Source organism: Mesoplodon mirus, assembly GCF_964341445.2.
Source record: "Mesoplodon mirus genome assembly, chromosome: 7".
Classification (NCBI taxonomy): domain Eukaryota; kingdom Metazoa; phylum Chordata; class Mammalia; order Artiodactyla; family Ziphiidae; genus Mesoplodon; species Mesoplodon mirus.
This window is the reverse complement of record NC_138983.1, coordinates 53,452,703-53,467,819: the sequence shown is the minus strand read 5'-3', so window position 1 is coordinate 53,467,819 and position 15,117 is coordinate 53,452,703. Positions and strand designations below refer to the sequence as shown.

The 15,117-nt window shown below is 52.7% G+C and overlaps 1 protein-coding gene across 4 annotated transcripts in view; it reads left to right on the top strand.

Annotated features, from left to right (window-relative positions):
• MYO7A (myosin VIIA) overlaps window positions 1-15,117 on the top strand; it is a gene marked incomplete at its 5' end in the record, with an annotated part of 88,381 nt that overhangs the window by 33,171 nt on the left and 40,093 nt on the right. For all 4 annotated transcript variants that reach the window (XM_082627857.1, XM_082627856.1, XM_082627855.1 and 1 more), the window contains 12 exons: window positions 627-711; window positions 1,251-1,469; window positions 1,927-2,034; window positions 3,040-3,249; window positions 3,621-3,824; window positions 4,098-4,274; window positions 4,698-4,787; window positions 6,499-6,626; window positions 8,839-8,965; window positions 10,162-10,281; window positions 10,820-10,993; window positions 11,889-12,116. In XM_082627857.1, the coding sequence (XP_082483983.1) occupies window positions 627-711; window positions 1,251-1,469; window positions 1,927-2,034; window positions 3,040-3,249; window positions 3,621-3,824; window positions 4,098-4,274; window positions 4,698-4,787; window positions 6,499-6,626; window positions 8,839-8,965; window positions 10,162-10,281; window positions 10,820-10,993; window positions 11,889-12,116 (1,870 nt within the window). The remainder of the gene's footprint in view (window positions 1-626; window positions 712-1,250; window positions 1,470-1,926; window positions 2,035-3,039; window positions 3,250-3,620; window positions 3,825-4,097; window positions 4,275-4,697; window positions 4,788-6,498; window positions 6,627-8,838; window positions 8,966-10,161; window positions 10,282-10,819; window positions 10,994-11,888; window positions 12,117-15,117) is intronic.

The following is a 15,117-nucleotide window of genomic DNA, read 5'->3' as shown; positions in this document are numbered from 1 at the left end:
TCTCTCCATCCATCCGCCCCCTCCCACGGCTGTGCCCTCGTTTGGGCGTGTATCCAGGAATTGGCTTGTTGGCTCACCCACACTGACGTAGCCATCCTTCACTCCTCCCTTATTTATTTCTACGTTCAGGAGACACCTGCTGTTTGATGTGTGGTCTCTTGTCCTCCATCAGGTTGAAGGTGACTGTCAGCCTGTAGAAGCTGCCTGGTGTACACAGGGAACAGCATGGCGCTCACTCAGTCAGAAGACCAGGGCTCCAGCCCCAACCTCATCAAGTCTCAGTTTCCTCACCTATAAAATGAGGGAGTTAGGTAGTCAGTAATAAGTGATGTTTACAGTTTTCAAAGTGTTTAATCTTTATTTACTGACTACTCATACATTTATTCATGAGTAACCTTCTGAATGTCCACCTTACTGGGTTTATGTGACAAAGCTGTGAGGCAGGCAGGGCAGGTATTATTCTGCCCATTTTACAGATGAGGAAGCTGAGGTGCAGAGAAGTTCTATGCCTTTGCCCAAGGTCATGGAGCCAAGGAGACACAGAGCTGGGACTCAGCCCTGCTCTCCTACTTCCAAACCCCACCCGGACCCTGGCAGAGGTCCTCCTGCTCACGCTGCTGTTTTAGGTCCAACTTCCTGAAGCTGAAGAGTGCTGCCACGCTGATCCAGAGGCACTGGCGGGGCCACAACTGCAGGAGGAACTATGGGCTGGTGAGCCTCCTCGAGGGAGCTGCTTGTTGCCTCACGAAGCCTTTGATCCTGGCCCTGTTGCCATAGCAGCAGGACTAACCTGTTTGCGGGGCCTGGCTGACCTCTTGCCACCCTGCCAGCCCCTACCATTCCTCCAGCCCAAAGTCCGAGTCTGGTTTTTGCAGCTCTCCCCATCTGGTCAGCAATGTTTGTGCTTTTCTTCTGGAATGTTTTGGTGGGTGATGAGCTCCTGGGCTATTAAACACCTCAGAGGGGGCCAGGAACGGGTGTGTCACATGGACCTCTGTGAAGGAACTGGCCTTGGGGCTGGGGAGGTGGACAGGAAGGAGGCCCACTCCTGGTCTGAGGATGGGAGTCTCTTGGGGGGGCCGCATCTCAGGGGAAGCCAAGGCCACTCCCTGGGAAACTTTGGTCTGAGAGGAGATAGCTGTGCCTTCGGGGCATGCAGGTTAGACAGTGGAGCCCGGGGCAGAGGCCTCCACGGGCAGGGTTGGTCTGGAATCAGGGCAGTGGTTCTGAGCAGGTGGCCCTCCTTGCAGATGCGGTTGGGCTTCTTGCGGCTGCAGGCCCTGCACCGCTCCCGGAAGCTGCACCAGCAATACTGCCTGGCCCGCCGGCGCATCATCGGGTTCCAGGCCCGCTGCCGCGCCTACCTGGTGCGCAAGGCTTTCCGTCATCGCCTCTGGGCTGTGATCACCGTGCAGGCCTACACCCGGGGCATGATCGCCCGCAGGCTGCACCGGCGCCTCAGGGCTGAGGTAAGGGTCCCAGGTCCACAGCAGCCACAGCTCTGAGCCCTGTGACAGCTGCGTCCTCCGAGGGGTGCTCTTCCACCTCAGGCAGACATATCGCCCCCACGTGTGGCCTGAGCCTGTCGGGGGGTGGGGATGTAGGGCTCTACCTCTTTGGAGGCATGCGCAAGACTGGATCCCTCACTTCCCTCTTTCCAGCCAGGGGCAGGGCAGGGGCCCAGTCCCTGTTGTGACTCTTTGAGAGGCCAAGGTGAACTTGCTTTGGCTTTGGGATCAGCGGTGCCCCCAACCCGCTGTGGCACCTGGAGGGTTTCTCAGGTGCCTCAGTTTCCCTCTACCAAATTATTTGGCAAAGTCATTCCCAGTCCCAGAACTCAGCCGGGGTGGCGTGGGGTCGAGCTGGCGGGAAGCACCGTGACGGTCACACACGGTTTGGTGCGCACCCTGCCGCCCCCTCCCCCAGTACCTGCGGCGCCTGGAGGCTGAGAAAATGCGGCTGGCGGAGGAGGAGAAGCTCCGGAAGGAGATGAGCGCCAAGAAGGCCAAGGAGGAGGCTGAACGCAAGCATCAGGTGAGCTGGGGATGTGCCAGACTCCTTAGACATCCATTCACTGGTTCAGCAGCCCTCAGCCAACACCGGCTGTCCAGCCTCTGTCCACGTGACCTTCCTTCCTTCCTTCGTGTGCTGGGTGCCTGTTCTGTGCCAGGCCAGGCGGCTGTGGCTCCAGAGCGAGCGGGTCCAGGCCCTCAGCTGTGTTGTGACAGGATAAACAGCCTGAGCCGGGGTGGGAGCCCCCAGCCACGTGTGGCTACAGAGCACGTGAAAGGGCAAAGTACTGTCGGTGCAAAATACACACTTGATTTTTTTTTCTTTTTCTTCTTTTTGGCCACGCAGCGAGGCTTGCGGGATCTTAGTTCCCCGACCAGGGATCGAACCCGGGCCCACAGCACTGAAAGCACCGAGTCCTAACCACTGGATTGCCAGGGAATTCCCAATTACACACTAGATTTTGAAGACTCAGTGAAAAAAAAAAAAGGAATATAAAATATCTCAGTACTATTTTTTTAATATTAACTACATGTCAAGATAATACTTTGGAAATATTGGGTTAAATGAAATACATTATTAAAGTTGATCTAACCTATTTTTTGAAAAACTATTTTGAATGTAGCCACTACATATGTGGCTTGCATTATATGTCTATTGGACAGCGGTGATCTAGAGCCTATACCTAGTGGCTCTTGGATTTTTGGGTTGGGGTGGTCCCCTTCGGGTGGAGAGACCTGAGCAGGCTTCCTGGAGGAGGTGGTCCCAGCTGAGCCTCAAGGCAAGCAGGTGACATTACTGTCTGAGCTTGTTGTGAGCTGTCTCTGGCTCAGCACCGGGCACCTGTCTGCACTGGGCTGTGAGGGCTGAGCAGGTGCGTCCCAGGGTGGAGAGGCCCGAGGCTCCGTCCTTCCCAGCAGTCAGGAGAGCCCCGAGGAGGTTGGGACTCTGGCCTGGCTGCTGCAGGGGCTCCCATGGGCTCCACACGGGGGGCTTGCTCCCTGACGCTGTATCACCCCCACCTCGCAGGAGCGCCTGGCCCAGCTGGCCCGTGAGGACGCAGAGCGGGAGTTGAAGGAGAAAGAGGAGTCCCGGCGGAAGAAGGAGCTCCTGGAGCAGATGGAGAGGGCCCGCCGCGAGCCCATCAATCACTCGGACATGGTGGACAAGATGTTTGGCTTCCTGGGGACTTCGGGCAGCCTGCCAGGCCAGGAGGGCCAGGCACCTAGTGGCTTCGAGGTACCAAGCTGGGGAAGGGGCTGGGACAGGTCCCAGTGTGGTGCGGTTCCTCCTCTTGCACCCCACATACTCCCCTCTGAGCAGAAGGCAGCTGTGATGACCCGGGACAGGGCTGAAGTCCCAGGCCCTGTCCAGCCACCAGCCTGCCATGTGACCTTGGGCCAATCACTGTCCCCCTCCAGGGCCATTCACAAACCTTTATTCATTCACGTGTTGAGGATCTACCTTGCACTGGGCTCTGTCTAGGGAGTGAACAGGATGAACAGCGCCCTACACTTCTGGAGGAAGAGCTGGCCCTACAGGGACAGGCTGGGGGACTGCAGCCCAGCCCCATTTGCCTCTGTGGCAGGGAACCCCTTCTGTCTCCCCAGGACCTGGAACGCGGGCGGAGGGAGATGGTGGAGGAAGACCTGGATGCGGCCCTGCCCCTGCCTGATGAGGATGAGGAGGACCTCTCTGATTATAAATTCGCCAAGTTCGCTGCCACTTACTTCCAGGGCACGACCACGCACACCTACACCCGGCGGCCGCTCAAGCAGCCACTGCTGTACCACGACGATGAGGGCGACCAGCTGGTGAGGGCTGGGGCTGTCTGTGCTGGCAGCGCGGGTGCCGAGGGGCTGGGTCCCAGCTGTGCAGGGACCGGAGCTGACTTCATCCTGCACCCAGCCTGCGGCCGGGCCACAGGGCAAGGCCCCGAGGAACACCCACAAGGCACTCAGCTCAGTGGTCCTCCTCCGGTTGGCGGGAGTGGGGTTCTCCAGCCTCTCCCCCACCCCTGGGTCATTCTGATGGCTTTAGCAACATCCTGCGCTCAGGCTTTCTGACTGGCATGGGTCTGTCCCCAGGCGGCCCTGGCGGTCTGGATCACTGTCCTCCGGTTCATGGGGGACCTCCCTGAGCCCAAGTACCACACGGCCATGAGTGACGGCAGCGAGAAGATTCCTGTGATGACCAAGATTTATGAGACTCTGGGCAAGAAAACATACAAGAGGGAGCTTCAGGCCCTGCAGGGCGAGGGCGAGGTGAGTCCCAGGTGCCCTCTGGCCAGGGTCCCTTCCAGGCCATCCCCAGCCTTAAGGCCCTCAGCAGAAGGAGCATCCTAAAATTTGCCTCTGCCTCACCTCCCTGACCCCTGCCCTCCTCTGTCTACTCCTGGGAACGAATAGTGTGAGCTTGATATAAACTGTAAAGTGCTGACCACGATTGAGGCCACGTGGCAGGGCAGACAGGCTTTGCAGTCAGAGCCAGCTTCAATTTTGACTTGTTGGGAGGCGGTGGGTGGGTTACTACACTTTTCAGTCTCAGTTTTCCCGTTTGTCACTTGGCTGATGGGCTGGGGTGGTACACGTTAGTGTGGAGGTGAGACAATTCTAACCCCATTGTCAACTGCTCTTGTCATTACTTTCGGTCCAGTCGTTTGACTCTGACCCCTGTTTGTCCGGCAGGCCCAGCTCCCTGAGGGGCAGAAGAAGAGCAGCGTGAGGCACAAACTGGTGCACTTGACCTTGAAGAAGAAGTCCAAACTGACAGAGGAGGTCAGAAAAGACCCTGCATGGCCTTGGTGGCCCAGGCTGGGGCAAGGCTGGGCTTGGGACCAACAGGGACGGGAGTGGAGTGGATACTGCCTGTCCTCAGGGGACCAGGATGGCCAGCAGGACAGCGTTGGATGTGATCAGGCAGACAGGATGCAAGGAAGAGGGCGCTGTTCTCAGGCTGGGGTCCGTCAGGGAGGCTTCCCGGAAGATGGGCCACGAGAGCTGGGGAGGGCTGGAGTGGCAGATGGTGAGAGGGAGGACATGCCAGGGCATGGACCCGTTGCCTTTGATCCAGGGACCTTTTAGTCGATGAGAACTTTTCTGTGGGATAAGAGTGCCCATGGGGCATTAACACTATTAGTTTGTTTGTCATTCATTTAGTCACCTTGTGTTTTATGAGCACCGTCCTGGCGCATTGCTCCAGGACTGTCCAGGCTGGGAGGGCCGACAGACACAAACTAAGGCATTCATGGTGCAGAGGGACTGGTTCCTCCATGCCCCTGCTTTTTTTTTTTTTTTTTTTTTCTTTTTTTTTTCAAGAAGATGTTGGGGGTAGGAGTTTATTAATTAATTTATTTATTTTTGCTGTGTTGGGTCTTCGTTTCTGTGCGAGGACTTTCTCTAGTTGTGGCAAGCGGGGGCCACTCTTCATCGTGGTGTGCGGGCCTCTCACTATCGCAGCCTCTCTTGTTGTGGAACACAGGCTCCAGACGCACAGGCTCAGTAGTTGTGGCTCACGGGCCTAGTTGCTCCGCGGTATGTGGGATCCTCCCAGACTAGGGCTCGAACCCGCATCCCCTGCATTAGCAGGCAGATTCTCAACCACTGCGGCACCAGGGAAGCCCTCCATGCCCCTGCTTTTGTGCACACCAGTTCCTCTGCCTAAAATTCCTCCTTCCTCCTCTGTGCCTGGGGGGTCACCTCCTCCAGGAAGCTTTCCCCTCTACAGCAGAGTCAGGCTGCTCCTCCTGGGCTTCCTCAGCCTGCTTTGTCTTTGTCCTCATTTTGTTCCTCACCTGAGGCTCAAATCCAGTCTTGTAGCTATGTTACCCCAGATTTGAGTCCCAGCTCTGCTGCTCGGTATCCAAGGCACCCAGGGAAGAAAATGCCTGCTAGTGGCTTCCTGGGATGATGGCATGAGATGATGGCTGTGGGTGCTCAGCAGACATGGGGACCTCCCAGGAACCTCCTGCCTGCAGGGGCGTGCTCCCACCACTCACCCTTTCGCCCACTCCACGTCTCTGGGCAGAGCGCGGGGCTGGTGCTGTGGCCCATGTGGAACCAGAGAGGAAAAGTCCATCTGTAAGAACCCAGGCCCAAGGCTATTCACACAGGAGCCAGGGAGTTAATGACAGGTGATGGTGGCCGGGTGTTTGGAACCCAGGTGTACTCTGGGTGTCGGAGTGGTGTGTGGCCCACGTCAGAGAGATAGGGATCCCATCGGGAGTCAGAGGAGCCCCTGGCCTGGCTGAGGGGACTTCCCTAGGGTAGGGCTGGGGGTAGATGTCAAGGAGGCTGCAGAGGAGCCTTATCCCCAGAAGCGCATAGCACCGGGCATCCACCCAGCACGGGCAGGGGTATGACAGTGGTGGGAAGCCACCTCTCTCGCTACTCCCAGGATTCTGCTCTCTGGGGGAGTGGGCAGACTCAGGCAAAGAGCAGGGCCCCTGCCAAGCCTTGGTCAAGCCTTGCCCCCCTCCCTGTGGCCCAGGTGACCAAGAGGCTGCATGACGGAGAGTCCACAGTGCAGGGCAACAGCATGCTGGAGGACCGGCCCACCTCCAATCTGGAGAAGCTGCACTTCATCATTGGCAACGGCATCCTGCGGCCAGCACTCCGGTCAGTGCTTGAGGGGCAGGGGCACAGGGAAGGGTCAGCTATCAGGGGAGGCATCCTGCACTTCCAGACCTGAAAGGCTTTTGTTGGCTGAGTGGTAGCTCTGTCACTTTAGCAACTGATTAAGCTAAGCAGGCCTGGGTTTAGCTCTGCTGCTAGCTGGTTGTGTGACCTTGGTAGAGTGATTTCAGCTCTGTAAGCTTCAGTTTCTTCATCTGTAAAGGTGGAATAATAAAAGTACCTACCTTGTAGGCTTGTGGGCAGATAAAACTATGGAAAGTGTGACACAGGACCTACGCAGTGGGCACTCAGTAAACGGTAGCTGCTGTTAGCATTATCTGACGTGCATCTTCTGCTGTAACCCTATCCCTGCCAGCACCTTCGATGTACCCAGCCCAGGCCCGTGGTCAGGGTTACTGTGGTCAGAATGCCTGGGATCCTCCAAGTGGCTCCTTCCCCACCCAGGCCCAGGAGAGGCCTTTGCTCAGGTCCCTAGGTTGTTGGGGAGGAGCTGGGATGATCCATGACTTTCCAGGAGCGATTACGGAATCAACTCAGCTGCATCAGCTGAGGGAAAGCAGATAGGGTTTCTCTGAGAACTCCATCTGCACGGGATGGCTGGTTAGGAGAGCTGATCCCATGAACTTGTGTGTGCTGGCGGGGAGGACAGCAGGATGGGGCGGGTGGGGAGGTCAAGTGTCATTTTCCCAGTGGGAGACATGAGGTCCGGAGAGGAAGAGGTTTGCCCAGGGGTCACTGGCCCCCCTTTCATTGCTCCTCGAGGCCAGTGACTACCTCGCTCGCCAGAGATGTAGCACTTGGGGCCGCCAGCCTCCAGGAAGAAAAGGTGGCTGCCCAAGGTATGTTTAAGGGCAAGAATTTGCCTCCCGTTATCTCACCATCAGATCTAAAGGGGTACTTCTAGAGAACACAGTGCCAGGAGCCCTGGACCGTTAGAAGGCTGGGGTGCCAACTCCCTGAGGGACCATGGCTAATCCCTCCCTCCTCTCGGCCTCCGTCTCCCTGTCCATGAATCGAACGGGGTCAGGGGCTCCCAGCTACGGGGGATAGTTGTCACTGGTCTGTAGCAAGATGGGAAAAATAAGGATGTTTCTAAATTTGACTTATTTAAAGCACTGTTCTTTGTTCTGAGGTTTTACCCTTCCTACTTTTTGGATATTAAACTTACATTTGTTTTATAAAATGATTGTGATATAGATAGTGGGCAGGTGCTGTGTGTGTGGTGTGTTTGAAATGTCCTTATTGTCTTGATAATAAGTTAGCAACGTCCACAATTTATTTTCAGGTTGCATTGGTCCATAAGCTCTCAAAATTGGGGAGCCACTGAATTAGATACCTGCCCTTCGGAGAGGGAGGAGCGGCAGTTAGTGCCCCCTGGTGGTCACTCCATCTTGGTGGGTCCCGCCCTTGGCCCTGAAGGGGGCATGCAGCATCTTCACAGCTGCAGCTAGGCTGGCATCTGCGAGGGTTTTACTGTACTGGGCACTGTGCCAGGTGCTGTATAAGCCTTGGTTCATTTTTCTTCACAGAAATCCTGTAAGGAAGGGGTGGTATCATTTCCCTTTAAAGTGAAAACAAAATGAAAAACTACCTTCATTGCTTTAATCTGATTACAGAAGTAAAGCATGGCCATTTAAATGTTCAAATATTATAAAACTATATCAAGAGAACGTCAGAGTCCCTACTCCTTCCATCCCCCAGAGAAACCCCCCCCCCCCAGCTGTCTTTCCTGTTTCTGCTCTGCCAGTTACCATTAGTAGAAATTGTACCTGCTGCCGTGTATGTGGGCTGGGCTCAGAGGTGAACTCACCTGCCCAGGCTGTGCAGCTTGGTGAGGGATGAGGCATGGGGGGAGCCTGTGCTTCTCATCAAAATGGTCACCAGTGACTGGGGCCACTGTGCCCAGGAGCAGGGTATGCACCACCCTCTGGATCATGGGGCCCCGGCCGTGGGCTCTGGATTGGAGTCAGGAACGTGCGTGCTTCCGGCCTGATGAGCCTATCTCCAAAGCCAGACCCTCTCCAGTAGCCGCAGAGCCCTGGGCTCAGCTTTCTCCACCTGGCCTCACCTGCCTCCTCCCAGGTGGTCTCTGGCAAGTGGGAGAGCAAGCATCCTACCTGCTGCTGGGAGGGGTGGGGCTTTCCCTCTGAGGCCGTGCGTCTCCCGTCCTTGCCCCCCACCCCCGCCTGCCTAGGGATGAGATCTACTGCCAGATCAGCAAGCAGCTCACTCACAACCCCTCCAAGAGCAGCTATGCCCGGGGCTGGATCCTCGTGTCTCTCTGTGTGGGCTGCTTCGCCCCCTCTGAGAAGTTCGTCAAGGTAGGGGAGGCTTTTGGCCTCCGGGGGTGGGAAGGGGAGCCGCGCCCGGTCCCTGGGGTTGAGGGGCAGAGCACGGGGAAGAAGCTCAGAGGGGCTTGGCAATGAGGCCCTGCCCGGGTCATCTCCTCCCAGGCCTCCCCACCTCCGCAGGGCCCATCTTCCTGGCCCCCTCCTCCTGGGCGCCCACCACTGCACTCTATCTCCTCCGAGCCCCATTTTATTTATGCGGATGCTGAGTTTGACAACAGCGCCCCCTAGACCCTCCACATGCTGGTCTGAAGCGCTTCCGTTCATTTCAGTCCCTTTCGTGACTCCTCCTTAGTGTCAGGCCCTGGGTGCTGGGGACACAGAGGCAGAGCAGGTGACAGCTGGATCAACCCAGCTGGTCAGCGCTGCGAAGAGGGAGGGCTCAGGGAGGTGGGCCCTGGAGGAAGAGGAGCAGTTAAGCTGGGTGAAGGGGGTATGGTGTGTGGGGTGAGGCAGGAGGTGCAGCTGAGACTAGGCAGGGCCGGATCATGGTGGCCGTGCTGCCAAATGTGAGGGAGGTGGACTCGATCTAGAGGACAGTGGGGAGGCCTGGAAAGCCGAGGAGGGACGTGGATGGATGGGCCTTGAGGAGCGGGTTCAGAGTGTGGGAGGAGGGACCAGAGGCAGGAGGCCCGGTGAGGCTGCTCTGATGGTCCGGGTGTTACCGACCTGGGTCCTCTTTAATCGACAGAAGTTGATAAGAAGTCAGACAAGAAATTCAGGCAAGGCTTTACTGGGACTCATGCTGCTTTAGCACGAGGGAGTGAGAACAAGAAACAGGTGCCCTTGCTCACTGCCTGAGCGGGGGCGGGCTGGTCCCTTTAATGAGGTGAGGGCTGTGGTGGATTGGTGGGTCGGGCTGGAGGGGTGCCTTAGGTGGTCTGCTCACCCCCTTGGTGGTGCTGTGTGCAGGGGTCATGGGCAGTTCCCTGCTTTTGCTCCTGGCAGTTGGTTTGTGGCCTTTTTGTATCTTATTGTTCATAATTGCCCTGACTGCACATGTGTGCAGTTTTTAGTCCCTTTTGATTTCTTGGTATTTTGTTGCTGGAGGAGACATTTGTCCAGGTGCAAGCACTCCGGTAGAGGGTCCCAGGTCCCAGACTATCTCACAGGTGGGGAGGCCGAGGGAGGCTGGAGTGGGGCCCCCTTAGCTGGTCCTCTGTCCATAGTACCTGCGGAACTTCATCCATGGGGGACCACCTGGCTATGCCCCATACTGTGAGGAGCGGCTCAGGAGGACCTTCGTCAATGGGACACGGACACAGCCACCAAGCTGGCTGGAGCTGCAGGTGTGGCCCCCAGGCGTGTGTGTGCGTGTGTTGCCAGTGCACCCCAGTGCCCCAGAAACATTGCCTACTTTGGGATTCTGTGGTCATTCAAGCACCCACCCTCAAGTTCTGGAATCTTAGGCCTACTGGAATGGGAAAGCCCACAGTGGTGATGACTCCCATCTGCTGGCTTTATAGTCAAAGTGACTTGGGCAGGGGGTTTCCTCTGTGTCTCAGTGGCTTTATCTGCAACATGACAATAAAGATATTCGTTTCACAGGGTCTTGTGATCGTTACATGACAGGAGGGCAGAAGCCCCTGCACGTGGCAAAGCCCAACCACCCAGCCCTAGTGCCCCACCTCAGGGCCCCTGAAGGTCCTTTCGGGGTGGGAAGCACAGCAGGGCTCCCTGGGCACCTGTGACCAGGGACAGGCAATGCGCCGTGGGATGCTGAGGTCCGAGGGCTCCAACCCCACAGGGAGCAGGGAGCCAGGAGCTCAGAGGGAGTGAGATGTTCTGAAGTGAAAGGATTCCCACAAACCCTTGGATCACTTTCAGGCCACCAAGTCCAAGAAGCCCATCATGTTGCCTGTGACGTTCATGGACGGGACCACCAAGACCCTGTTGACAGACTCGGCAACCACGGCCAAGGAGCTCTGCAATGCGCTAGCCGACAAGACCTCGCTCAAGGACCGCTTCGGGTTCTCCCTCTACATCGCCCTGTTTGATAAGGTGAGGCTGGCCCTGATGCCCCTCCTCCTGGCGCCCCCAGGGCCACCCACCAGCTCCCACCCCAGTGCTGCCACCTACTGGCTCGGGTGCCCTTGCATGGTTACTGACCTTCCAGGGCCTCAGTTTCCTCCTCTGTAAACCAGTGGTAACCCTGGTCCTGCCCCAACTCCTTAGGCTCATGGCGAGGTCCTAAGCACCTAAAGAGAAACCCAACAGCATACTGGTGATTGAAATCCAGGGCTCACTGCAGTCGTATGTGCACAGGTGGATTCAGTCCTCTGCTGGTGACAGAAGAAGAACCTGGCAGAGAGAGAGAGAGCCACTGGCTTGCTGAGATTCAGTTTTCCCATTTGCAAATGGGCATATGATTCCTTAGCAGGTTGCTATGGTAGTCCCTCTTCACTTGTTACTGACCACCCAGAGTGTAGACCTCCCGGGGCACATCTGGGCTTGGAGTCTTCTCTGCTGAGCTGGCCCTGGGAGTGGGTGATTTTGCCTCCACACCCAGCGTCACCACCCACAGCAGAGGTGACCCCCAGCCCTCACCCCAGCAGGTCCAGCGATAGGAACATGTTGTCTGATGCCGTTTGCCTGGACTTTCCTCACCAACAGCTACTTCCCGTGTTTTCAGTGGCCATTTGTCCATCAGAGTTTCACCAAAGGCTTGTACTAGGAAATGGGAACTCCCACGTGGCTGTGCCAGTTCAGAGCCCATGAGCTAGGATCCAGGGATCCCATGCTGGTCTGCCTCCTGGGTGACCTGGGCAAGCCCCTTCTCTCTCTGAGTCTTGGTTTTCCATCCGAATGAGAACAGTTGGCACAGTCAGTGGCTCCTTGCGGTCCTTCCCGGCCTGCTCACCCTTCCGCTGGGTGACCTCCATTCCTGTGCTGGCAGGTGTCCTCCCTGGGCAGTGGCAGCGACCACGTCATGGATGCCATCTCCCAGTGTGAGCAGTATGCCAAGGAGCAGGGCGCCCAGGAGCGCAACGCCCCATGGAGGCTCTTCTTCCGCAAGGAGGTCTTCACTCCCTGGCACAACCCCTCAGAAGACAATGTGGCCACCAACCTCATCTACCAGCAGGTGGTGCGAGGGGTCAAGTTTGGGGAGTACAGGTGTGAGAAGGTGAGTGAGAGCTAATTTTCTGGCTGAGCTTGTTTGGTCAATTCACCTGTGTGCTGAATTGGGCTGAGTGTTGCTGCCCTTGACTCACCATTAGCGAATGTGGAGGTTAGCCAGATGGAGGCTGGGCATTATCTAGGCTTCTCCTGGATTTAACAAGATCTATAGGAGCAAGGGCTTTGAAGAATAGCCTGAATTCTGCAAGTAAGGGGTGTTCTGCTTTGCTGCAGTGACTGTACATGCTTCAGAACTTGCTGTATTATTCTTTTTTTTTTTTACCTCTTTAGATCGCTTATTTAATTTATTTATTTGTGGAGTATATTTGATTTACAATGTTGTGTTAGTTTCAGGTCCAACCATGTTGCTGCAAATGGCATTATTTCATTCTTTTTTATGGCATCATTTGCAAATATTTTCTCCTATTCTGTGGATTGTCTTTTCATTTTCTTTATGACTTCCTTTGCTGTGCAAACCTTTTAAGTTTAATTAGGTCCCATTTGTTTATTTTTGTTTTTATTTCCATTACTTTAGGAGACGGGTTGAAAAAGATTTTGCTTCAATTTATGGCAGAGTGTTCTGCCTATGTTTTCCTCTAAGAGTTTTATAGTATACAGTACATTTAGGTCTCTAATCCATTTTGAGTTTATTTTTGTGTGTGGTGTTAAGGAGTGTCCTAATTTCATTCTTTTACATGTAGCTGTCTAGTTTTCCCAGCACTACTTATTGAAGAGATTGTCTTTTCTCCATCATATAGTCTTACCTCCTTTGTCATAGATTAATTGACCATAGGTGCATGGGTTTATTTCTGGGCTTTCTATCCTGTTCCTTTGATCTATATTTCTGTTTTTGTGCCAGTACCATACTGTTTTGATCACTGTATCTTTGTAGTATAGTTTGAAGTCAGGGAGCCTGATTCCTTCAGCTCCATTTTTCTTTCCAAAGATTGTTTTGGCTATTTGGGGTCTTTTGTTTTTCCATACAAATTTTAAGATTTTTTTGTTCTAAGTATGTGAAAAATACCATTGGTATTTTGATAGGGATTGCATTGAATCTGTAGATTACAGTGGGTAGTATAGTCATTTTGACAATTTTGACTCTTCCAATCCAAGAACATGGTATATCTTTCCATCTGTTTGTGTCATCTTTGATTTCTTTCATCAGCATCTTATAGTTTTCAGAGTAAAGGTCTTTTGCCTCCTTAGGTAGGTTTATTCTTAGGTATTTTATTCTTTTAGATGTAATGGTAAATGGGATTGTCTCCTTAATTTCTCTTTCAGATTTTTCATCATTAGTGTATAGGAATGCAAGAGACTTCTGTGCATTAATTTTGTATCCTGCTACTTTACCAAATTCATTGATTAGCTCTAGTAGTTTTCTGGTGGCATCGTTAGGATTCTCTATGTATAGTATCATGTCATCTGCAAACAGTGACAGTTTTACTTCTTCTTTTCCAATTTGTGTCCCTTTTATTTCTTTTTCTTCTCTGATTGCTGTGGCTAGGACTTCCAAAACTATGTTGAATAATACTGGTGTGAGTGGACGTCCTTGTCTTGTTCCTGATCTTAGAGGAAGTGCTTTCAGTTTTTCACCATTGAGAATGATGTTTGCTGTGGGTTTGTTGTATACAGCCTTTATTATGTTGAGGTAAGTTCCCTCTATGCCCACTTTCTGGAGAGCTTTTATCATAAATGGGTTTTGAATTTTGTCAAAAGCTTTTTCTGCATCTATTGAGATGATCATATGGTTTTTCTCCTTCAATTTGTTAATATGGTATATCACATTGATTTATTTGCATATATTGAAGAATCCTTGCATCCCTGGGATAAATTCCACTTGATCATGATGTATGAGCCTTTTAATGTGTTGTTGGATTCTGTTTGCTAGTATTTTGTTGAGGATTTTTGCAATTATATTCATCAGTGATATTGGTCTGTAATTTTCTTTTTTTGTAGTATCTTTGTCTGGTTTTGGTATCAGGGTGATGGTGGCCTCATAGAATGAGTTTGGGAGTGTTCCTCCCTCTGCAATTTTTTGGAAGAGTTTGAGAAGGATGGGTATTAGCTCTTCTCTAAATGTTTCATAGAATTCACCTGTGAAGCCATGTGGTCCTGGACTTTTGTTTGTTGGAAGATTTTGATTCACAGTTTCAATTACATTACTTGTGATTGGTCTGTTCATATTTTCTGTTTCTTCCTTTTCAGTCTTGGAAGGTTATACCTCTCTAAGAATTTGCCCATTTCTTCCAGGTTGTCCATTTTATTGGCACAGAGTTGCTTGTAGTAGTCTCTTAGGATGCTTTGTATTTCTGTGGTGTCTGTTGTAACTTCTCCTTTTTCATTTCTAATTTTATTGATTTGACTCCTCTCCCACTTTTTCTTGATGAGTCTGGCTAATGGTTTATTAATTTTGTTTATCTTCTCAGAGAACCAGCTTTTAGTTTTATTGATCATTGCTATTGTTTTCTTTGTTTCTGTTTATTTCTGCTCTGATCTTTATGATTTCTTTCCTTCTACTAACTTTGGGTTTTGTTTGTTCTTCTTTCTCTAATTCCTTTAGGTGTAAGGTTAGATTGTCTATTTGAGATTTTTCTTGTTTCTTGAGGTAGGCTTGTATTGCTGTAAACTTTCTGCTTAGAACTGCTTTTGCTGCCTCCCATAGGTTTTGGATCGTCGTGTTTTCATTGTCATTTGTCTCTAGGCATTTTTTGATTTCCTCTTTGATTTCTTCAGTGATCTCTTGGTTATTTAGTAATGTATTGTTTAGCCTCCATGTATTTTTGTTTTTTACGTTTTTTTCCCTGTAATTGCTTTCTAATCTCATAGCGTTGTGGTCAGAAAAGATGCTTGATATCATTTCAATTTTCTTAAAATTACAAGGCTAGATTTGTGACCCACGATGTGATCTATCCTGGAGAATGTTCCATGTGCACTTGAGAAGAAAGTGTATTCTGTTCTTTTTGGATGGAATGTCCTATAAATATCAATTAAATCTATCTGGTCTATTG